The 24,447-nt window shown below is 52.2% G+C and overlaps 3 protein-coding genes across 4 annotated transcripts; all 3 read left to right on the top strand.

The window, feature by feature from the left end:
* The first annotated feature begins 8,579 nt into the window (after positions 1-8,579).
* Positions 8,580-14,012, top strand: SPATA24 (spermatogenesis associated 24). Its single transcript, XM_032847467.1, has 6 exons — positions 8,580-8,755; positions 9,961-10,026; positions 10,250-10,380; positions 10,467-10,537; positions 13,651-13,753; positions 13,861-14,012. The coding sequence occupies exons 1-6, from the start codon at positions 8,639-8,641 to the stop codon at positions 13,988-13,990; spliced, it is 618 nt and encodes a 205-aa protein (XP_032703358.1). The 5' UTR covers positions 8,580-8,638; the 3' UTR covers positions 13,991-14,012.
* Positions 14,013-15,825: 1,813 nt separating this feature from the next.
* On the top strand, positions 15,826-20,627 carry PROB1 (proline rich basic protein 1). The gene has a single exon (XM_032847462.1). It carries the CDS (start codon positions 16,043-16,045, stop codon positions 19,100-19,102), a length of 3,060 nt encoding a protein of 1,019 aa, XP_032703353.1. The 5' UTR covers positions 15,826-16,042; the 3' UTR covers positions 19,103-20,627.
* A 626-nt stretch (positions 20,628-21,253) lies between these two features.
* On the top strand, positions 21,254-23,392 carry MZB1 (marginal zone B and B1 cell specific protein). Of its 2 annotated transcripts, none has more exons than XM_032847516.1 (4): positions 21,254-21,496; positions 22,282-22,425; positions 22,797-22,907; positions 23,005-23,392. In XM_032847516.1, the coding sequence occupies exons 1-4, from the start codon at positions 21,323-21,325 to the stop codon at positions 23,059-23,061; spliced, it is 486 nt and encodes a 161-aa protein (XP_032703407.1). In that variant the 5' UTR covers positions 21,254-21,322; the 3' UTR covers positions 23,062-23,392. The 2 variants fall into 2 exon arrangements, with proteins under 2 accessions (XP_032703407.1, XP_032703406.1); XM_032847515.1 differs by having other exon boundaries at positions 21,256-21,496; positions 22,298-22,425.
* The last annotated feature ends 1,055 nt before the right edge of the window (positions 23,393-24,447 follow it).

Below are 24,447 nucleotides of genomic sequence, written 5' to 3'. Positions count from 1 at the left end.
TTCGCATTAGTTGTTTACAGTGTACACGGAGAATGATAGCTCTCCCTTCCTGTGAGTCCTCACGGCTCCTAGCATTCAGCCCTTGGAACAGGTGCCCGCCCAACTTTGCATTTTCTAAGGGAAATGAGAGATGTTAACTATTACAGTCAATAGTTTTCCATTGCCTATCTCTGTTCAGAGTTACTAGCATTAGCAAACTGCCTGATTTGAGTTTCTTTTACTTCCTTAACCCTCTCTCTTGTTAGAGGGTCCAGAAGGTAAAAGCCACTGGGTAAAAGAAACAGTTCCATGGACAGCCCAGCAGCAGAAAGCAGGGACCTGGGGATGAAGGTAAAACACAAGCCTGAGTCTCAGCTTCTCGGTACAGGTTCCCGAGGCCATCACAGAATGTGGAGAATATGGGTGGTTTTTTGCCATTTCCTCTTGCAGCATCACACTTGACCGGAGTCCCTACACCCCACACAAGTACAGTGGTCAGACCTAAGAGCAGGCATTGACGGCCAACCAGACTGGTTGCTCAAGCCTAGAGCTGGAGGGGAAAGACCCTGTTCCATTGCTTCAGAGGTCAGTGTTGGTCCCAGCCATCCTGGTCTTTAACCCAGGGCCCCATCGCTTGTGATATGAGCTGCCTTTTCACGTAATCAACATTTATTGAGTGCCTAGCATGAAGCCGGAGCTCTCACATATATTTTCTTACTTTAGCCTCCTCACAACTCTGTGAAGGAGACATGTTATCCCTTTGTTTATGAAAGAGAACATTGGCCCAGAGAGGATGAATGGTTGACCCAGTCACAAAACTGGTAATGGCAGAGCTAGGTTATCAAGTAGAACATGTGAGGTCATTCCCATTTCTTTGGCAGTTCTAGGATGCCCCAGTACCCCCTGACCATGTGACCCTGTGACCATATATCCTTTTTATGGCAGTCCTGCGTTCACTCCAGACCTTCCTCCCTGGCCTTGAGGGAACAAGACCCTCTCTATAACAATTCTGTATACAAAACAAGAGGTCCTCAAAGGCAGGCAGCCGTTCCCACTGGTTACAAGGAAGAGGTTAGTTACTACCTAGGCCTGATGGTTCTGGGCCCTCTCTTCTAAGTGAACTATCAGGACTGAGCTGCCTAGATCATCATGAATCAGAACCTGGAAGATCAATAGGTGACTGTAGTCTACACTCAATGTTTTCTTCAGGAGGAAAGGAAAGTTCCTCTATCAAAACTGATTTCCAAAGTAGAGTTTGTCCTTTCAGAGGCATAGCCATGATTAGGCAGACGTGTCTAGCATGGTTCAACATGGACATTCCACAGGGTCAGGAGATGGGTTCAGAGTTGAAGAGTAGATCTTTGGTGGCTGGAAGGGGACACCTGCTGAGCTGTAGGAAGGGGAGCAACTCCAGAGAAGCCAGATTTTGCTGCTTAGCTAGGTCTATCTTCCTGGTCTGGGGGGACTTCCTTGATCCTTTCTGAGTAATTGAGGGGATTTATACTATAAAATATGCCTGTGAGCCAAACAGGCTTATGGAAAGATTCCCTATTCACACAAAAATCAAAGCTCTCCCCTCCCCAACTCCAGTCTCTTCTAGAAAAAAAGGGACCATGATTAAACTGACTTGACCTGGATTTCATGGCAGAGATGTGTTGCCTGTGATGATACAAAACAGAGGTAAAACTAACTCCATTAAACATCAGGTCTCTTGTCTGTTTTCATAGCACTGATGGTACTGTTGTATTTATTACCTAAGAGACTACAACACATCTGGCTTTCCTCTCAGTAAAATGGTATTTGCCTTTGTTAGAGAATAGTTTCATCTGTTTGGTACAGTCCAGAATATAGCTGCACTCTAATTTCCTGGGTTCTGTTTTAGATGGGTTGTCTGCATGGTGGTAAAATAAGCATCTTCCTTTTGCCTACATCTTCTGGAAGTTTTCCTGATTATGTATAAACTCCTTAGGTAAGGCTTTTTCTTGCTGTTTTGCTGTGTAGTTCTCTACGTTTCCATGAGCATTCACTCCGAATGGAGAGGGGTGAGATGGGAGTGGGGCTGAGGAGGCCTAGCGGCTCGAGTAGAAGGTGAAGCTCCCACTCATCAGAGTGAAAGGACTCTCTGCACCGGCTGATCAGCAGTGAGGAGGGGAGGGTGAAAACCCTTCTCACACAGAGGACACCAGAGCCTCAAGGAATCCATGTCCCCACATTAACAACCCTGGGGTTCATCTGTTCAAACCAGAAAACTTCTGGACTTCCTGGATCAGCTCCAGGCCTCACAGTTTGGGACAAGTGACCAGTAAAAAAGTGCCATTGCTATGCTTTCTGTTGGAAACTATTAGAAATCACACTGAACTCCAAACCCCACTGGAACATGGGATCCAGAAGCCCGGCCAAGCCTTGTGCTGTTCTCATTTTCATCCTTCACTCTCAGGACTGGCTTTGTGAGGAGGCACTGTTGGGATTCCAGAAGTTTTCTGTTATAACTGGCCACACTTGCTAGCTCATTGTCTCTGCATGCTCTGTTCCTCACAGAAGCTAGCTCTTAATTAGTATTTATTTTGGACTCATTTATGGTATAAGCTTAGTGTTCTAATGTATTAATTTTTGGAAAGGGCCGAGTTACTCTACATCATATTTTTTGAGCCTGTGTTGCTGATCCCTCATGCAGTGACCACCGAGAAACTATATATCCATGTGTTCGATATTGATTACATCATTTGCATCACACTCAGTATTTGGAATTAATGATGTGAATGTTCTGTGACCAGAGCTGGGTTTGACACCGGTGGAATCTGCTCCTGGGGGAATATGAATCCTGAAAACTCTGGTCACCTGATCCACTGCATCTGGATTGAGTGTATTTTAACAGAGAAAGAAATTAAATGATTTTATACAAAAAGAATGGGTCTATATTTTCCCTTTGTTCTTTTCCTCTTGCTCATGTCACCCCTGGGCACCACGTCCTTCCTCACTGCCTTGGAGCCACCTGGGACTAGAGGCCTACTCTCCTCTGTTCCAGACTTCCCGAATCCGTCACTGGAACTGTTGGTGTTAAGAACAACAGAGAACTGGTGGCATCACCAATTCCATAGGCCTCTTCTATCAGGTAACAAGAGCAGCCACAGCATATCACAGCCAACGCACAGAGCTAAACCACTTAGCTTCCGAAAACCAGGTGTTATCCCAGTTCCTTAATGGCCTTGTTCCCGATGACCCATGTTTCAGGAAATCTTGGTTGAAATGTACAGGACATAGGGGACTCCTGCCTGACTCAGAACAACATGTGACTTTTGATCTCAGGGTCATGAGCTCGAGCCCCAGGTTGGGTGGAGAGAGAACTAAAAAATAAATAAATAAAAGACTTTAATAATACAGTACATGGTTCCTAATAATACCTTTCATTTGGAAAAAGATAGCGATGAGATTCAATTCATCAAAGATGGAGGACTTACTGTGTTGGGTGGGCTGAGTGTGGCGATGGGGGTGGGGAACAAGTGAGACCCAGCACCATGGCTCCTGGAGCTCAGGCCTGAGGGGGAAGCCAACTTTAGACTGTGCTTCCCCAGCAGGATGAATGTCAGAGGGGAAATCAAGGAAACCTTGGGGATCTATAACAGGAATTCAATCCAGTGTGAGACTTCAGTGCAAGCAACTACGGAAGAGAGACTTGAAACATAATCACCCTTCTTACAGAATGCAGTCATTTTTTTTTTTTTTTTAACAGAAGAGGGAAGCAACACTCAGTGCTCCCAGTTCCATGCATAGCATCATCCTCCGTCCAAGGGTGAAAGTCAGAAAGCTAGGAAATGTATAGTAGACTGCATTTGGTAACCCCTAAAGGACCACACGTAATATTTGTGCCCTTGTGTAGTCCCCTTTCTAATCTGGGCTGATCTTTGATCTTTTACCAATAGAATGTGGCAAAACCAGCAGCTTCCATTTTTGCACTTAGGGAAAGCCAGCTGCCATGTCGGTCCAACCAACCCTGCAAACTCTAAGCTAACCCCATGGAGAAGAGAAGCAAACATGCAGAGGAGAACCAAACAACTGAGCAGGCAGCAAGAACTGAGAACCCAGACATAAAATCTAAGCCCAGCTGTGCAGGCCACCCAAGCCGACAGGCAGAACATAAATGAGCTGTCCCACCAAGCCCTGTTCAAACAGCAGAATCACGAGCAAATGATAATATGGTTACTGTTTTTTAAGTCATGACATTTTGTGGTAGTTTGTTTGCAGCGTAGGCAACCACAACACCTTGGCTCCCTTTTTCCCCCATATCCCCTCCTTCCTTAAGTCCTATCAATTTGACCTCCTGAATAGTCCAAATCCAACTGCTCTCTTCATCTCCTCTGACGTGATCTGACTCTAAAACTACCAGCCCTTTTTTGTGATGAAAACTGCAATAGCTTTGGGGTGCCTGGGGCGCACAGTTGGTTGAGCGTCAGACCCTTGGTTTCGGCTCTGGTCTGATCTCACGGTTGTAAGATGGAGCCCTGCATTGGGCTCTGCAGTCAACCCTGAGTCTGCTTATGTTTCTCTCTCCCTCTGCCCCTGCCCCCTGCTCACTCGTTCTCTCAAATAAATAAAATAAATCTTTTTAAAAAATGCAATAGTGGGGCCCCTGGGTGGCTCAGTGGTTAAGCCTCTGCCTTCGGCTCAGGTCATGATCTCAGGGTCCTGGGATCAAGACCCGCATTGGGCTCTCTGCTTAGTGGGGAGCCTGCTTCCCCTTCTCTCTGCCTGCCTCTCTGCCTACTTGTGATCTCTCTCTCACTCTCTGTGTCAAATAAATAAATAAATATATATATATATATTTTTTTAATGCAATAGCTTTCTTTTTTATGTTTATTTAAGCAATCTCTACACCCAACATGGGGCTCAGACTCACAACCCTGAGATCAAGAGCTGCGTGCTTTACTGACTGAGCCAGCCATGTGCTCAAAAAACTGTAATAGCTTCTTAAGTACAAGTAGTGTCTATGCATCTACTCAGGACCACGTCCAATCTGTACACCTCACTGCAACCAGAGAGATCTTTTCAGGACATAAATTATGTCACACTCTTGCCCAAAGTATTTGAGCAGCTTTCTTTTGCCCCCAGAATAAAAACCATCAAAGTTCTTAACACCGCCTAACACTGAACAAGGTTCTACCCAGTTTCTGGCCACTGACCCTTCTTGCCCTTGTACAACCTTTTCTTTTCTGCCATACTAACTTTTTAATTATTATAATCTGCCAACTCCTTTTGCCCCAGGGACCTTATAAATACTGTTCCCTCTTTCTGGAACCCTTTCCAACTCACCTGCCCCTACCTGTTTTGTTAAGTGCCTCCTTGTAATCTTAATAGGTTTCAGCACAAACATCCCACTTCCTCACAAAAGCCTTCCCGGACACCCCAGACTGGGCAAAATCTCCCTTTAAAATACTCTCATGCAGGGCAACTGGCTGGCTCAGCAAGTAAACATGTGACCCTTAATCGCAGGGTCATCAGTTCAACCCTACCATGGGCATGAAGACTACGTTAAAAAAAAAAAAAAAAAGACAAAACAAAACGCAGTCCTCTCTTAACACCTGTCATAGATATAATGTTATTTATTTGGATAATGACTCAATTTGGGATTTAAGTGTGTGTTTGTTTGATGTTTGTCTCCCCACTAGACTAAGTTTCATTCTGATTTTATCTGATGTGAACCTTGAAAAAATGACATGTCATCTGCTAGGATGTCCACTGGAAGTGCAGCCCGAATTCTTTGAAACTACTCCTACAATAGATAGGATGTGTTCCCTCTCCTTGCATCTGAACTCTGAGGCTCCCTGGCAAATAGAATATAGCAGAATTTACACTGTGCCAGTTTTCAGGCCCAAGCCTTAAGAAAATGGTCATCTTCCTTTTCCTATCACTTTGGATGCTTCCTCTTAAACCAATCAACATGCTATAAGAAAGCCCAAACAGCCCATGGAGGGGAACAAGAACCTTGGTCAGCCTCAAATGAGCTCCCAGCTGATAACTCCAACTTGGCCAGTTACGTAAGTGAGCTATCTTGGAAATAGAATTTCTAGCCTCTTTCCCTCTCCTCCCTCACTCCCTCCACCCAAAATCCCAGCTGATATAACATGGAGCAGAGATGAGTTTTCACTATTGAACCCTGCCCAAATTGGAGTTTCCCGAGTGAAATGATTTTTTTTTTTTTAAGCTGTAAATTTTGAATGCTTCATTATACAGCAATAGGTAATAGGAACCTCAACCAGAATGACAACCCTGTGCAGAAAGGCAACACTTCCTGGGTTAGGATCACAGAGCTGTTTGTGATGTTATGTCATCCCGACCCTCACTGAGCCCTGACTGAGGCCAGGAGCCTGTAGTATTTGTTGGCATACAGATGGGAGTCTGTGGCAGTCCCCCAACCAGGATGACCATCCTTCATGTCCATGCTGGTATGCAGACATGGACCCAGACTTCTCTCTTGCTCATAATCTCCTATCCCCAGGGAAGTGGCTGGTGGGAACTACTGAACTCCAGAATTTTGCCCTCGACATTTCCAGTGCTGAACAACTAGCTACATGTGGCTAGTGGCTGCCATACCGAACAGTGCAGATGTAGACTATGGCCATCACATAAGTTTTATTGGACTGTACTGCTCTAGGCTCTTTAAGATTGGTCAACAGAAATGGCCTTACTCTCTTGGGGCCCTGGGTGGCATAGTTGGCTGAGGGTCTGACTCTTGGTTTAAGCTGGGGTTGTGATCTCTGGGTTGCAGGATCCAGCCCTCAGTGGGCTCTGTGCCCCACCTCGGTCTCCAAACTCATCATGGAGTTTGCTGGAGTTTCTTTCTCCTTCTCCCTCTGCCCATCACCATACTTGCGCTGTCTGTCTCTCCCCTCACCCTGTCTCTCTCTGTCTCTCTCTCAAATAGATGGATAGAGAAAGAAAGAAAGAAAGAGGAAGGAAGAAAGAGGAAGGTAGGAAGGAAGGAGGGAAGGAAGGAAGAAAGAGGGGAAGGGAGGGAGGAAGAAGGAAGGGAGAGAGAAAGGAAGAAAGAAAGGAGGAAATGACCTTGCTCTCCAGGATGTGAGAATAGACATAAGAAACATAGAAAAATCAAACAAGAGCTACCACTGGGAAATCCACAGAAATGGTCACATTGATCAGGCCACAAATTTCAACCCCAAAAGAGGCCCCTAGGGAGCCTTCAGGAGCAGCCTAAGTGGCCTACCTGAACTTTCAGCTCCCCTTCCTGGTTACTGATAATACTTTCTCCAAACTACTTAATAGAGTCATTTCCTGCTTAGGAGTATTAAATTCCACAACTTCAGTACCCACTATGTTCAACAAAAATCTAAGACAGCATCATGGTTAAGAACATGGATTCTGGAGGGGTGCCTGGGTGGCTCAGTGGGTTAAGCCTCTGCCTTTAGCTCAGCTTGTGATCTCGGGGTCCTGGGATCAAGCCCAACATCAGGCTCTCTGCTCAGCAGGGAGCCTGCTTCCCCTTTCTCTCTGCCAGCCTCTCTGCCTACTTGTGATCTCTCTCTCTCTCTGTCAAATAAATAAATAAAATCTTCAAAAAAAAAAAAAAAAAAGAACATGGACTCTGGAATCAAACCTCCCATGTTAAAACACTGTTCCAAAGCTTCTTAGCTTGGGTGACCTTGGGTGACCTTGGGTGACCTTGGCAAGTTACTCATCCTCATAGAACCTGCATTTCCTCATCTGTAAAAGATTAAAATCTTCTTCCCAAGATTATTGTGAAGATCACATGAAGTAGTACTAAAAAGGCATAATGGTGCCACAGAATAGTAAATATTCAGTAAATTTTAGCTCTGATTTTTCCTCAGCTTATTTAATCTTATTTGGGTTTCCAAAAAGCCCTCAAAGGGGATTTGGTGAGGATATGTGGTCACTTTAGGATCATTTTATCCTTCTGCACGTCTACAGAAGGAGATGGAAAACCTCTGTTCTCCATCACTTCGATGCCCCTCTTCAGTTCTCCTTATCTCTTCAGTACCTTGACACAGTTGAACGTGGGTCCACTGTGGCTGCCAAAACCTGGTACCCGCATAGGAGGACTCTTATCTTGGGTGAGGCCACTTTCCTTTCCTGTACCTGGGCTTCCCTTCATTGCCTGGGTTTGGGCCACCTAAGTAGAGAGTATTCATACGTGGAAGAGAGATCAGAAGAGGCTGGAGTCCCATACTCTGGGGGAAATCTAGAGATTAGGGCGCGAGAAAGAAGCCTGTGAAGCTAAAGATGCAGGGGCTGCCTTAGTTAGCTCTAGCTTCACAGGTCTAGCAGTTTAACAGGCCCTGGGAGAAGGCTGAGAGAGCCGTTCTCTGAGCGAGGCCTGTTCACTTCCATAAGGAAGAATAAGCCGGACCCCGACTGCTCCTCCGGTCTGCGTGACAAATACCAGACGAAACAGGTGTACAGATAAACTATGAACTTAAATTCATAAAGGTTGTTAGAGATTTCCCCCTCCCCAGAAGGCATCTTTCAGAGAGCGGCTCCTTTAAGAGGCGGGCCCCATCCCTGCTAACAAAGGAAGTCCCCGCCCCCGGTTGCCGGGATGCTCTGTGGCGTCGCATTCTCATTGGTTGGCGACGGTGGGCGAGGCGCCCAGAGACAGCCATTTCCAACGAGCTGGCGTGGGCGAAAGATGGCGACGCCCCTCGGGTGGTCGCAGGGGGGCTCTGGATCAGTGTGTCTCGCCTTCGATCAACTGCGGGACGTGATCGAATCTCAGGAGGAACTGATCCATCAGCTGAGGAACGTGGTACGCAGCCAGAAAACCTCGGGGAGAGGCCGACCTGAACACCTAAATGGAGGGGGCGGGGCCCTTCTATCCCGAAGCCTGTGGCGAGCTTAGAGCACATTGCCAATGGCGTCATCAGGAGGAGGCGGGGCCCAGATGTGTTCTAGCTAGTAGGAGTGGAGCCAAAATGATGCAAGGTCTTCATGAATGTCTACCATGGAATTTAAATCAAAATCAAGTTCATTTCTACTCCCTGTTTGATTGTGTTTAAGTCCGGGTAGTTATGTCCCAGTCTATTCACCGAGCCTCACTTTGCCCATTTCTAGTTGGAGAGGACTTCATTGGCCTCCCAGGGCGCTCAGGTGCAGGCACTGAAGCTATAACATCTTTTCTCTTATGGACATCCCCTCCCCGTGTCTAGTGCAGCGCCATGCTGAGGGCAGTAAGCACTGGTTTGTCCCTTACACATGTTAACTTAAGGGGTTCCGACCTCTTTATGCCCCTTTGCTTTTGCCTTCTAGTCAAACCCTCCTTCCTGAGTTCAAAACATTGGAGCCACAGGTTACCTGGACAGGCATGGTAAAATCCTGGCCAGTTGGGAGTTCATGGTTTCTCTCTCTCTCTCTCTTTTTTTTTTCTATCTTGATTAGAAGGTCATGAGATAGCTCCATCTCAGAAACAAAACTGACTTAACATCTATCTCTCACTCTTAATAGGTGTGTGCAGCTCTAGGCACTGAATTACCTACAATTCCCTAAGGGTACCCAGCTCTTTTTCTTCACAGCCGGCATCTGCTGGCATTTGCATGTGTGTTCTAACCATCTGAAACACTTTTCTGTTCCACCACCACTTCTGGCCCGCCCCTGTTTAGCAGTCAGATGCCCTGTCTCATGATCCTTCTCTGGAAGGAGTTCTGATCTTTCGCCAGGCCAGGGGCCTCCCCTGACCACCACAGCCCTTTGTGGTTCTCCATCATACTCACATACCATTTTAGAAGTGCTGGCTGTGAGCTGTCTCCTATATCAAACTAGTTACTCCTTAAGGGTAGGTAGGACCTAGAGCTGAGCCTCTGTGAATCTTATGGAACCACATTCTCCCTTCTCAGATCTCAAGTCTCATGCTAGGTGCCCTGGGTATCATTCCACTGTCTGACCTTGGTCCTGATCCCTAGAGAGCACTCCTCCCACTCCAGCCCCAGGCCCTCCCTGAGCCAGGCTCTGTTGCAGATGGTTCTCCAGGATGAAAATTTTGTCAGTAAAGAAGAGTTCCAGGCAGTGGAGAAGAAGCTGGTGGTAAGTAATGGCCTCTGCAGGCTCCTAATCTTTTCCCATTTCCTGGGATCCCTGTGGATGGGCACAGTTATTGAGGCCTCTGAGAACCTCCAGCCCTACCTGTGAGGACAGAATCTTCCTGGGTTGGCTTCCATGTGCCTCTTTGAGAAAGGGAGCTGGTTAAGGGGATCTAGGAAACCAGGGTGGCTTGGGGGTAATGAGGTCACTGCTGCTGCCCCTGCAGGAAGAGAAAGCTGCCCACGCCAAGACCAAGGTCCTCCTGGCCAAGGAAGAGGAGAAGTTGCAGTTTGCCCTCGGGGAAGTAGAGGTGCTATCTAAACAGCTGGAGCAAGAGAAGCTGGCTTTTGAAAAGGCGTGAGTGGGCCTTGGTAGGTGGGGGAAGGGTTGGGGGTCCAGTCTGCCTGTCGGCCTTCCCACCCTTTCTTTTATTCTCCACCCAGGCTCTCCAGTGTCAAGAGCAGAGCCCTGCAGGAATCCAGCAAGAAGGACCAGCTCATCACCAAGTGCAATGGTAGGCGGGAGGCCCGTGCCCCCCCCCATGCTTACATGCATGGGTTCTTCCCTAACAGCCCAGTGCCCATGTCCAGGGCAGGGTTTCACCCCAACTTCTGCCCCCGGCTGAGGATACAGGCAGGCCCAGGCGGGCCACACCTTCGCAAAGGCCTTCAGGGACCAGGCAGGCCACGGAAATGAGGGAAGCAGTTGGTGTACAATATTCTTCATGGCCATAAAAGAACGGGCTCGCTCCCATTTTTCTTGAAACATACAACCTTCTTAGTCCACCTTTTGTTTTCCCACTTTTGATGGGTATTAGAAATAGTGTATTTTACTCATAACTATTACAAGAGGGACAACAGGGCAAGCTCAGTCCCATTTGGGAGCTGACCCCTAGTGTCAGGGTTGGAGACCCAACAGGGAGGAGTGGGGACCATGGTGATGGGAAGAGCTATGCCACTTCTCAAGGCTTAATGTCTCTGCCATGGGGATGGGGGCCCAGTATTGTCAGATGTTTAAAAAAGAAACTGGTAGCCAGTTTTTAACGGAAACTTTTCTGACTTTTTAGTGTTGGCAACTGATTTCAAAATTTTAAAACTATTGTATGGGCCAAGTAAAATATGTCTGTAGGCCATTGATTTTCATCTCTGCTCTGTGCCAGATGGCTGTGATCACTTGTTGGCTCAGCTGGTGCTAAGTTTGGGGGTACTTTTTGTCAGCCATCCAGTGTCCCTAGATCTCAGGATCCCCTTTTTGGTTTCCCAGAACACTAAATACCCTTTACCTAGTAATTTCTATTAAGAAATAGATATGAATTCCATATGCAGTTTTGAGTAGGCCAGAGACCAGAGCCCAAGTCCAAAAGATATTCAGGGTCCCTCCTGATGGGCTGTCACCTGGAGTCTTGGGCACCCCATACCCACCAATCCAGCCCTCACTCCCCCTTGGTGAGTACTCTCACTGGTAAGATGCCAGCAGGCTGATGTCTTAGTCTCGCTAGGTGGGCCAACAGGCCTCATGACTGTTTGATCAAGGCCTCCTACTGGGGCCCCCTGGGGCCCAACAGGCAGTTAATGCCTCCATACCCAAGGCCACTGGCCCCCAGTTCTTCCTCCCTCTCTACCTATCCCCCCACTTCCCTAAAAGGAACCTAGAAGTCTTTCCTGGTGGTGCCAAGGCATTTCCTAGAGATCAGTCAAGGCCACAGTGCTCCCGTCTGCTTGTGCAAGGTGTGTGTGTATATGTGATGGGGAGGGAACCTGGCTGCCTCTCCCCAGAATGTCCCAAACCCCTCTAGTGGGACACAAGCCCTCACCTGAGCAAATCTCATGATCTAAGCCTTCCCCTGGCCTGTGCCCCGCCTACCCTCTAACCTCCCTTTATGTGGGTTTAGTTTGATTTTTACACTTATATAGTTTCTTATTTTTCTCAAAGGGATTTCCTAATCATTCTCTCATTAGGTGCTATTTATCTTAAATTCATCTCTCATTTATTTTAAAAGATTCACATAAATTTCTGATGCCTTTTTCCAAAAGATCTTCACAATCAATCAGTCTGGGTGACCTTGGGAAGAAGGGTCAACAGTCCTGTTCTGTGACCCGCAGAGCTCATTTTCATTCTCTTCCTTCCCCTGTGTCTTTGTCTGTGTCCTCTTTTCTATGCTGTGCCTTAACTCTTTACCAAATCTTTTCTTTGAAACCTTAAATGCTTTAGCATTTCTGCATTTTTAGAGTTTGTGTTCTAGTTAATGTTCATCCAGTCTTTAAAGGCAATGGTAGGTGCACCTGGGTGGCTCAGTGGGTTAAGCCTCTGCCTTCAGCTCAGGTCATGGTCTCAGGGTCCTGGGATCGAGCCCCACATCAGGCTCTCTGCTCAATGGGGAGCCTGCTTTCCCCTCTCTCTCTCTGTCTATCTCTCTGCCTACTTGTGATCTCTCTCTCTCTGTGTCAAATAAATAAATAAAATCTTTAAAAATAATAATAATAAAATAAATAAAGGCAATGGTATTTTCTTCCTATGAGGATCAGAATTTTCCAGGGCTGCCCAAGGGACAGTTCATATAAATGAAGCGCCCTCCAGATCCCTACAGCCTCTTTCAATTTTGATGTAAGACACAAAAATCATCCTTGCATCTAATGAGCACTTAATGTGGGGGTAAGCTTTGCCACCACTCTCTCCCTGGGTGCTCCCCATGCCCTTGTGGAACAGGGGCCGTCCCTGTCCCCATTACAGATGAGGAAATGGCTCTAGAAAAGGAGGCAACTTGCCCAAAGTGGTAATGCTGTCTCATCAATATTAACACTGTTTAAACATTGCCTTGTTCTGTTCTCTCATCAGTTCCTGAGTCTTAACTCTCAGGAGCTGCCTCCTTGAGAGTGGGGACCCTATCTTCTCCTCTGGAGCCCTAGCACAGGGCTGGGCATCCAACTGGCCCTCAGTACTCAGTAGGTCTGCTGGGATTGAGATGACTGAACTAAGTAATATTTCTAAGTCCTAAACCCCCAGATGATATCCTGTTCATTCATTCCACAAATAAATTTATTGTGCACCTTCTATGTGCCAGGTACTCTTTTAGACCTTAGGGTTAAAACAGTAAATTTAAAAAATATTTATCCTTGTGGATTTTGTGCATAGATATCCCAGTAGGGAAGACAAGTAAAATATATGGTATGTTAGCTATGGGAGCTAAGAAGAAAAAGAAAGCAGGCAAAAGGGATAGGAACTATTGAGAGGGGTTGTACTTTTAGACTGGGAAGGATCTTGCCAAGGTGGTCATATCTGTAAAGATTGGCAGGAGTTAAGGATAGGAACCATTCATCCTCCAACCTATGGGCAGCGCTGTCCACCTCTCTGCAAGGGCCTCCGCCTGCCCTCATGTGGCTCACCTGGTCCAGAAATAGAGCTGTGAAGTCACTGACATGTTCATCAGACATTGTGCCCCTCAGCCACCATCCTGTCAAAACTCCCTAATAAACTCATTCTTACTAAGGTGTTAGCAGCTACTTGTGGAGAACCCCTGGGTGGGGGGAATCCAAGTTCTTAAAAAACCTGTAAGGGAATGAATGCCTATCTCAGGAAGGAGCCCGTGGGATGGGAACCACCCCTCCTCCCTGCCTCTCTCCCCCACAGAGATTGAGTCTCACATTATAAAGCAAGAAGATATACTTAATGGCAAAGAGAATGAGATTAAGGAGTTGCAGCAAGTTATCAGCCAGCAGAAACAGATCTTCAGGTGAGGGGTCTGGGCCAGGCTGGGGGTTGTTGATGGAAGTGGGGAGCCAGGTCTCTGGCCCCTACCGTAGACTGCCCCCAGCCCATGCCCAGCCGGCTCCGTTGCAGGAATCACATGTCTGACTACCGGATCCAGAAGCAGCAGGAGAACTACATGGCCCAAGTACTGGACCAGAAGCATAAGAAAGCCTCAGGGACGGTTCAGGCCCGGAGCCACCAGCGCCCCAGGGAAAAATAAAATGGTCATCGCCTTCCTGTTCTTTGGCTGTAATGCCCGACCTCTGACTTCTCTGCTGTGGGGGTCCCCATCCCTATCCTTCCTATCCCTGTGGGTCCTGGCCCTTGCCACCACCGGCCTCACCAGGGGCCTGATTCCCAGGGAAGAGACAGGGGAAGAAGCGAAAGGCGCTTTTTTTTCCCTTCCTGCTTGCCTTCTGGAGGACCTTTGTGACAGAGGGAAAATCAAGTTACCAGGGACTTGGAGGGGGACAGGGCTTGGACCACCGCCTTGTAGGCCACTCCTGAGCTTAGAAAAGGATGCTGCCCAAGTCTCCAGCCCCTGCCACTTCCCTCTCTCTCTTAGGTAGTAGAGAGAGGGTAAGTGGGGGGGTGTAGCCTAGGGGAGGACTACTTTGTTGTCTAATAGGCACTGTCCTTCCTACTCTTGGTACTTAATCCCTCCCTATGTAAACAGCTCTGGTTACCCCTGGTTACCTGTAAACACCCCACCCCACTCCCAGCGCCCTGGTAAATTTAACTCTCCCAACTTGGCTATAGAGCAGGAAGGGCTGTGTGTGTGTGTGTGTGTGTGTGTGTATGTGTGTGTGTGTGACAGAGAGAGACAGAGAAAGAGAGAAGCCCTGATCAGAGACATCAAAGACAGTGGGTTCCAGGACCACAATGAATTTGGGAAATCCATTCCCATCATATAACAAGACTGTTCTACCTGTGAATCATACTTGTACCCTCTTATACTTCCCCCAAACAGAGGCTCAACTCTTCACAAGGGGAAGGAAGGGAAAAGGACAATTCTATGTCTATTTTTAAGATGTGGAAACAGTCTCTGAAGGGGCTATGACTTGCTAAAGTTGCATATGCAGGCTAGATGAGGGGCAGCATTGATCCTGTCAAAAGGCATCACTGATGGCTAGGTGAGCAGGGTGACACCCAGGCAGGGGGACCCACTGGGATGCTGGGTCAGATTTATCAAGTCTAGCTGAACCTGGGTCAGTTTGAGGGTGAGTGCATGGGAGAGGGGGAGGTGCTGGTGCTTTTGCTCGGAGGCCAGCTAGGGCCTGAATCATAGCACCACTGAAGCCAGAAGTTTCAAGGCAAATGGTGCCCATTGTCATTATCCCAGGACAGTGACAGTTGATAGCTGCTTCCCCACCAGTTCCTGTCCCCAGGGTGGGTTCTTAGGTGGTGGGGGCTGGAGTGAGGGCCTCGCAAGTGCCTGGGGGACCATAGAGCTCTTTCTGCCTCAGAGGGGCTTTAGATAGGGGCCCACAGCTACCCCCAAAGTTCCTAAGAGACTCCACATCAGCATCTAGCCCTTGTTCTTGGTGCCAAGGCCATCTGTGAAAGCTAGAGCTATCCACTCCAGCCCCTTCAGTATGTTCCCACTAAAGGCAATGGGTCCAGTCAGGGACTGCACCTTCCAGAGGCAATAGCACAACTTTTGGATTTAGGGGAGCCCTCCAAGCATTGCTCCTCCATCAAAGATTGTGGGGTGATGGGTCAAGGAAAGTGGTGAGTGTACCCTTATGAACTCTAACTGGGACAACTGCTGAGAGGGCCAAGGAAAAGAGGAGCACTGGAGTGACAGGAAACCTGGGGCTAAGAGGAAGATGAAATTGCTCAGAAGACATGAGTCGCCTGACTCAAAAGTCTGGTCCCCATCCCCTGGCTCACATTCTGTTCCACAGCCCTGGTGCACACGCTTGACCTCAGGCAGGTCCCTGCTCAGCCTCTCTCTGAGCCGGTGAGGAGCAGAGTCAGGCCTAGCTCCTGGCTTCCAACCGGGCACCCGCTGGTCTCTCACCTTCCTGTCAGCCCGAGGCTGGATAGGCATCGTAGGCCTCTGGCCCGCACCAGAAGAGAAGGTTAGAAAAGTGAAGCCCAGGGGCCAAGGCTGTCCCGTTGGCGACGCCACCGATTCGAGAGGGGACGCGGCCGCTTTAAGGCGCGGTGACCCCCACGACATCTGCGGGCGGGGCGGGGACAGTGCGGGCGTCCGCGGCACCAGCGGAGGAGAACGTGAGGGAGGTAGTGCGCGGCGTCCGGCGCCACCATGCTGACCGCGCTCGCCCGGCCAGCCCTGCCTGGGCTCCCGGGGCAGCTGCCCGCAGCCCCCGCGCGGCGTCAGGATTCCTCCGGCTCGTCAGGTTCCTACCACACGGCTCCGGGTTCTCCAGAGCCCCCGGACGCTGGGCCGGACGCAGGGTGCCGGGCTAACTGGCCCGGAGGGGGCCCTGCGCTGGGGGCGGGCACACAGCCTCGCCTGTCCGTCAGCGCCCAGAATAGCCGCCAGCAGCTCGGGCCCGGCTCGGGTTTCCCGCTAGGTCCGGGCTCCGGCCCGCCGCCACCCCAGCCCCAGCTGCGCATGTTGCCGTCGGGGGAGATGGAAGTCATCTTCGGCGCCCGGGCCTTGTTCGGCCGCTCCGACGCGGCGGATAGCGAGGTGCAACAACTCACCGCGCGGGCTTTCCGCAGCCTCTCTCCGCCCGGGCCTGCGACTCCTGCTCCCGCCGCAGCGACGCCTCAGGCCCCCGACGGCGGCTCCCGCTGGGCCACTTACCTAGAGCTGCGGCCCCGCGGGCCGAGTCCCGGGACCCCAGCGCAGTTCGAGTGTGTGGAGGTGGCGCTGGAGGAGCGTGACGCGCCCGCCAGGACCCGGACGGTGCCCAAGCGTCAGATCGAGCTGCGCCCCCGGCCCCGGAGTCCCCCGCGGGAGGCGGGAGCGCCGCGCCCCCGACTGCTTCTGCGCACTGGCTCGCTGGACGAGTCGCTGGGTCGCCTGCAGGCAGCCACCGGCCTAGTGCAGACAGCACTGGCCAGAAAACTGAACCCTGCGGCCCCTGTCCCGAGCAGCGCCACCTTCGGGCCCACGGGGCGGCCAGAGTGTGCGACCCGGGAAACGGACCGCATTGCCCGAAGAGTCCTGGAGGAGGCCAGTTCTCGGCCACCCCGCGTGCACTATAGTTCAGCCCCCACCAGGGCACCACGGCCGTGGCCCAGCCTCCGAGAGCGCGCGATTCGGCGCGACAAACCCGCGCCAGGGACCGAGCCGCTGGGTCCGGTTAGTTCCAGCATCTTCCTGAAGTCAGGGGAGAAGACTCAAGAGGCGCACAGTCAGGAACTCAAGACTCGGTTCCCTCCGGAAACTCCGGATAGAACCGTCCTGAGAGCACAGAGTCCGACTTTCGAGTCTACAGCCCCCCAGGAAGTTCCGAGTAAGGCTGGCAGGCCAAGGAGCTCGTCCCCGCTGTGGCAGGCTCCAAATGGAACTTTACGGGGCCCACTCTGCCCGTCTCCCCAGAATCTGCTCCCATGGAATCGGGCTCTTCGGAGGGTAAGTAGCCCGTCGTTCCCTGAGGCATCCTCTGCATGGGGAAATCAGGATCCCGCTGTCGAGGAAACGGTCAGCAGAAGCCCTTCCCCACCTACCCTTTCCCAGTGGAATCACGGTGTTGCCAGGACAAGAAGCCCATCCCCCGAAGCTTCCCTATCGGAGGTTCCGGAACCGACAGTTAGTTATACGGCAGAGAGCTGTAGAAACCCGTCCCCGCCGGCCCTGTCCTCATGGAAGGCTCCAAATCGTATTAATGGAACGTGGAACCCAGCTCCCCAAGAGACGTGGGATCGCACACTGCAGGGCTCATCGATGGTATCTACGTCGGAAACTCTGAACGGGGTAGGACAGGAGGAGCTGGAGCTGCCTAGGCCGTCCGCACACAGGACTCCCGAGCTAACAGAGGCGCTAAGTCCATCCACGCGGGAGATGCGGGATCTTGCCTTCCAAGGCAGTCAGCAGTCGCCAGAAGCGGCTGCACCTGAGCTGCCCCTCAGTCGCCCGGTGGGCACCCTGGAGGCCGATGTGCGCCAGGAAGCCTTGGGCCCTGGAGAAGCCGCCTCGGGTCGGCCGCGCGTGGCCATCCCGCGGCCCCGAGACGTGCGCAAGATGGTGAAGACCACGTACGCGCCCAGCTTCCCCGCCGGAACCCCGGCTTTGGGGCTGCCTGCCCCTCCTACGGACCCCCGCGGGGAGGAGGGCGGCGCACCCAAGACACAGGAGTTCGAGGCGCTGGGGTCCCCAGGCCCAGCTCACTACACTTCTGTGTATCTCAAGGACTTTCTTCCGGTCGTGACGCACCCCTACGAGCCCCCAGAGCCGCCAACTGACACAGTGCCCCGGGACGCTTCGCAGCCCAACGGGGTCCTGAGGCGGAGAGCAGAGAACAGCACGGCAAAACCCTTCGCGCGCACTGAGATCCGCCTGCCTGGTGCACTGGTTTTGGGCCGCCGGCCCGAGGGAACCGGGGGAGTTATGGTGCGCGGTGCTGGCAGAGAGAACCGCGATGCCGAAGCCCAGCGCCTGGTCCCGGACGGCGAGGGGCGGACCAGCCCTCTAGGCGGCGCTCGCGCTTCACCCCAGCAGTCGCCCTTAGGGCCAGCCGGGCCCCAACCACCCAGACCACCTTGCTCCGACTCCCTTCAGGCGCACCCTAGCTCTAGCCCTGGGATCGCACCCAAACTGGAGGCGCCCCCTGGAGCCCCCGAGCCCGCGACTGCCGTCCAGTCGGTTCTCCCGCGGGAATCCCAGGTGTCGGCTGGCAGGACAGCCCCGACCCAGCCCCGTGCTGCCTCGGCGCCTCCAATGGACCGGTCCCCGGAAGGCCCCTTCCAGGGGGCGCGCAGGCCACCGGGGACCGCGTACGCGGGGAAGGTCCTAGTGGACCCCGAGAGCGGCCGCTATTACTTTGTGGAGGCGCCGCGGCAGCCTCGGCTGCGGATGCTCTTCGACCCCGAAAGCGGGCAATACGTAGAGGTTCTGCTGCCGCCGTCGCCGCCGGGACCACCCCGCCGCGTCTACACCCCGCTGGCCCTGGGTTCTGGCCTCTACCCGCCCGCCTATGGGCCTCTCTCGGGACTCTCAGTCCCGCCTTCCCCTGGCCCACCGGCCTTCAGCGGCCCCCAAGTACCCTGGATTTCCGAGGCGGGGCCCCTGGACGGGATGTACTATCTGCCCGTGAGTGGAACCCCCAGCCCTGCACCTCCTCTGCTCCTCTGTGCTCCGCCCAACAGTTCAGGTTCAGCCCAACCCGGCAAGGGGTCTTTGTTCCCCGTGTGAGGCCTCAGGGCCTGATCCTCATGGTGTTGGGGCCTGTTTGATGGCCTTGGAGGTTCCAGCATCCAGTCCCCTACCCACCGTTCCTTCTATCACCTCTCTCTCTTTTACCCTTCCCGACCCGTCTTCACACTGGAAGTTACCTTCAGACAATGTATCAGACTTTGGGACTGATGGAGCTGGGACTTAGAAAGTGGTTGCCTACTTCCTCCTCCAACAAAATGGTATCCTCTTTTCCCAGGCATTCCCAGAGTGTGGTGTGTGTGTGTGTGTGTGTGTGTGTGTGTGTGTGTGTGAAAGTGAGTCTTCTTAGGAGTTGTTCCTAGGAGCTGACTTGAGGGCGTGTTGGGAGTTCATTGAGGGCAACAAGAAAGAGGCTCAGCAGAGGATGGGGCTGCCCACGGAGGTGGTGAGCTGTCTGTCCCTCCCTGAAGGTGGACCCAGCTGAGGAGGAACAGGCCGGTGAGCGCTAGTGGGATGGAGGGAGGACTGTGACTAGCAACTCTGTTATTGTTTGAAAGAGGCTCTGAGCCTTGGCCTGGGAGGCTGTGTGGGAAAGTGGCCAGTACAGCCCCCAGGCCAGGCTGGATCTGAGAAAGGGAGCTTCGGGGACGGCAAGTGGAGATGGAGCAGGGATGTCATATGGAAGGGGCTGTAGAGGGTCAGCCTGGGGACGGGGCTTGAGTGGGGAGGCAGTGGTAGTCTCCAGCTGGGAGCCCCACTTCTAATCCTCCCCTCAACCTCAGCATCTGACTTGGCCACTCTAAGCCCTCAGAGCTGAGTGGGTGCATCCTGGGGCCAAGAATGGAGGTTTAAGCCATTCCCACCCAGGGTGGGGGACAGATGAAATGAATCATCAGGAAGGACTTACAAGCAGGAAGGATGGTTAAGCCTCTCGACCCCTCTGGGTGTAGTGGAGGGTGGGTTAGGGCTAGGGCAGCAGAAAGGATGCCATGGGGGTGGGGAGCAGGGCAGAGAGACTTGGAGCCCTCAGCTGGTTCTACTCCCTTGGTAACAGATTGGCGGCTGTGCCCAGAGAAGGCCTGGATTGGGAGGCTGGTCACAGAAAGGAAGGAACAGAACCCAGAGCCTGTGTTCTAATTGCATTGAGATTGCTGGAGCCTCTGAGGAGTGCTGAGAGAGATGCATGGGGTAGGGGGTGCTCTGCGGGTGGGATGGGGGGGTCTGTGTGTAGTTCTGAGCTTGAAGTGGTGGGGCCTTGTTGAACTGATATGTGATGTGATGAGTTTGGGGAAGAACAGTTCCCATTAGAAGCAGTTGTTAGGGATGGAGATTGATGCCTTACCTAAATTCTAGGCCTCTGGGCGGTCTTGGTCCCAGGAAGTTCCGCCTCCCTGCCTGGGGCTGGAAGCTGACTGGGAAGCTGTGAATCAGAATAAACCTGAACAACTTCTCATGGCCAGAGATGTTGGTTCTGATGGCACGGAGGGCCCGGCGTCCCTCCTGCTCCCCTCCCCTCATCCCGTGTGCAATAAATCACTGACCCAATGAGCCATGATCCTTGGAACAGCTGGTGTAAGTTGTCTGATTTCTGACTTCCTGCTGCGACCTCTGACACCCCCTGTGACGCTCTTCCATGCCTGGGTATGGCCTGGGTGGAGGGGGCCCTAGTTGCCCAGGAAAGGGGCCCTGTATGTCTTTCATGAATCATGGCATCCTTGAGTCTGCAAACTTGCCTCCCAGGAGAGAGACCTAGGCTGGCAACCACGCCCGAGACCTCATTCTCCCTGGTGGCTGGGTGGCCAGTGGGCTTTGGGGTCAGTCAGGCTCAGGTTCTAACTTCAGTATGGCCCTTCTAAGCTGTATGGTCTTGGATTCATCACTTCTCTCTGAGCCTCCATGTGCTCATAAAATTGACACTAACACACCACCTCTCCCCTTGGTACTCAGTACAGCGCCCACCGAGTGGCCAGATCCCAGGACATGGGAGGGATCAACCCGCCATGTGTCCTGGCCCAGGCCCAGCCGCCCTCCTTATGTCACCGGAAAATGGGGCTGAGTTGGTGGCAGCGGGGATCCCAGTAGAGGAGGTGTACACGTGGCATCTCTAGGGCCCTGGGGGAAGGAAGAGGTGGGAAGGGTGAGGTGTTGGTTCCTCATTGGTCTGGGTTAGGCTTTCCGGGGTGGCCCCCACTGCACACAGGCACACACACACCTGCGCCCCAACCGTAGCCCAGGCTCACTGAGCCAGCTCCGCTGACCATGATGCTGTCTCTGCCGCTGATACTGCTGCTGGGAGCCTGGGCCATCCCAGGGGGCTTTGGGGACAGGGCCCCACTCACAGCCACGGCCCCACAGCTAGACGATGAGGAGAAGTACTCAGCTCACATGCCTGCTCACCTGCGCTGTGATGCCTGCAGGGCAGTGGTCTACCAGGTAAGTACCTACCCCTGCAGTTCCCTGGACCCTGTCCAGGTCCCTCCTGAAGCCAGGCCCCTCCATCTACCTCTGATCCTACCACTGGCCTTTGATTTCCAAACCCCTACCCCGGGCCCTGAGTTGGACTCAGCTTTCCATGACATTGCCAACTGCACGTCACCCAAACCTCCATGCCTCAGTTTACCCATCTCTCAGCCCAACAGAGAGCAAATAATATGGGACATCCCACAGTACCTTGAGACCCCAGGAGTCGCTTGCTTGTCCTCTCTGACTCCTCCCTTTCCGGGCTTATCCTTGGGTCTGGACCCCTTCCCTGGCTGGAGAGCACGAGTGTGTATGTACACATGTGCACATGGGTTGAGCGCATGAATACATGCATGAGTGTGTCTTGAGTTCACAAAGAAACCCATCAAGCATGCCTGACTACCTCTGTTGGGGGAGGGAAGGCTATGAGTACACGTGACGTTGAAGACTCTGGTTTTCTGTTTTTGTTTTTTTTTTTTTTCCTTTCCTTGTTCTTATGGTTTAAAATAGCATGGCTGATGGGCAGGTGTGCCCTGGGGAAGGAGCCCCAGTACTTAGGCCTAACTTCCCACCGCAGCGTTTCCTACCCACCCACCCCATCTCAGGGAAGTGGATCCTACTTTAGCAGACCCAGTCCCAACTTTCAGAACCTGGGGGAAGGCCAAAACTCTCCCTTGCTACCTCACTCTCTCCTGGAGACACAGGCTCCTGTCTGACCCTCCCCTGCCATTGAGCAGTCCTGGAGCCTTTGTTCTCAGCCCCTCCTTGTTCTAGATGTGGCAATATTTGGCAAAGGCAGAGGCCAAGCTTCATACCCCAGACTCAGGGGGGCAGCGGCGGAAGCTGAGCGAGTCTGTATACACAGACGTCCTGGACCAGAGCTGCACCCAGACCTGGCAGGGGTGAGTCAAGAATCTAGCCCCTACCACCCTCCTCTAGGGGTAGAGCTGATGGGTAGATGTTCCCACTCTCCCACTCACACCAGACACACACTCCACTAAGGCTTTATAAAGTCCAGGGTAGGGAGCTGGCTGGGATGAAGTCTGAGGTCTGGAGCTGAGGGCAAGCAGAATGCTACGTGGCCAGGGGACAATGTTGCTGTGGGACCTTCCACCAGGGACTCTCTCTGGTTCTCAGTTTTCCCTCAGGGAGGATCAGAATCTGGGCTCTGAATTCAGCAAATGCCCCATGTGCCCAGTTTCATGTGGAGTTGTATCCCTTGCTGGCAGGGCTCCCACTAATACTGTATCCCTCTCCTTCCTGCTGCTTCCAGCTATGGGATCCGAGAAGTGAACCAGGTGAAACGTCTCACAGGCCCAGGACTCAGCAAGGGGCCAGAGCCAACCATCAGTGTGATGATCACAGGGGGCCCCTGGCCGACCAGGTGATGACAGAGTGTGGGGGTGGGATGGAGACCTTGGAACCTTGATCACCCCTCTGAGGGGCAGGCAGGGTCTGAGGTTTCTGTCGGGCTCCCTTAGGCTCTCCACGACATGTTTGCACTACCTGGGGGAGTTTGGAGAAGACCAGATCTATGAAGCCCACCAACAAGGCCGAGGGGCTCTGGAGACATTGCTGTGTGGAGGACCCGAAGGGGCCTGCTCGGAAGAGGCGACTATTACAAGGACAGAGCTCTAGTCTGACTCCTTCCCCTTCCTGGTCAGCCCCTGAAGACAGCTGGGGCATCCTCTAGATCTGCTCCACTCTTTTCAGCAGGCTGCCCTAGAGGGCAGGAAGGCCATGCTTTTCTGTGCTGCCATGGCCCCTCCCTCCTCCAGCTTCAGGACATGGGGGCCATGTGTGTGTGTCGGGGGTGGGGTGGGGGGAAGGCCTTACCCTCTGGACTCGAATAAAACCCAGTGACCTTGATGTCTTGATTTCTTCTCTCTTCATCTTGTGGTGGGGGTGCCTGGGTGGCTCAGCAGGTTGAAGCCTCTGCCTTCGGCTCAGGTCATCTTCCCAGGGTCCTGGGATCGAGTCCTACATTGGGTTCTCTGCTCAGCAGGGAGCCTGCTTCCCTTCCTCTCTCTCTGCCTGCCTCTCTGCCTACTTGTGATCTCTGTCTGTCGAATAAATAAACAAAATCCTAAAAAAGAAAAAAAGGTGCTTGTGGAGCTGGGAAGACAGACATTGGCTTTTCTGCTGATGTTGTACCTAGAGAGGGCCAAATACACTTCCCCACAATCTAGAGGTAGGTGAGATGTGTCATGGCTGGAAATGGTAGCGAGCTGTCAAAGGCATATAGGACTAATTACATGAATGGTGAAATCCCAAATCCATCAAGAAAGAAAAGAAAAACCAAGCCTACCTTATAGACTTGCCTACTCAGCCACTACATGCTCTCTGGGCCCCTCCCTGAACACTAGTCTAACTGGGTCTATTCCCAGCAGCCGCTCAATTCCTGGATTCTACCTCTGACCCCAGCTGGCAGGGTTAGGCCCTAGGTGTCTGCCTGGGACTGGGCACGGCAGGGTTCCTGAAAGGAGCTGGATTCAGTATCTTGGCTCTCAGTCCTGCTCTCCCCAGAAATTCTTTTGACCTGGGACCTTTCCTTAGCAATGGAGGAAAGCACCCCACCTAGGCCCTGCCTGAGAATGGGAAGCTGTGGGCAGTCCACGCTGTAACTTGTCGCTTCCTTATTATCTCCCTGATCTGCTGAAGCCCTGGCAGGTGGACAGAGTAGACACTCTAATCCTCAGCTGACAGACACTGAAACTGAGGCTTAGAAAATGAAAACGGGGGCACCTGGGTGGCTCCGTCAGTTAAGCATCCGACTCTTGATCTAGGCTCAGGTTATGATCTTGGGGTTGTGAGATTGAGCCCCAAGACAGACTTGGCGCTGAGGGTGGAGTCTGCTTAAGATTCTCTCCCCCTCCCTCTCCCTCTGCCTCCCCCAAAACTTGCGAGTGTGTGAGCTCTCTCTC

This window comes from Lontra canadensis, unplaced genomic scaffold (genome assembly GCF_010015895.1).
Source record: "Lontra canadensis isolate GAN:19392208 unplaced genomic scaffold, GSC_riverotter_1.0 scaffold189, whole genome shotgun sequence".
NCBI classification, from domain to species: domain Eukaryota; kingdom Metazoa; phylum Chordata; class Mammalia; order Carnivora; family Mustelidae; genus Lontra; species Lontra canadensis.
Note: the sequence above shows the minus strand (reverse complement) of the source record. Positions and strands in the feature narration are given on the sequence as shown.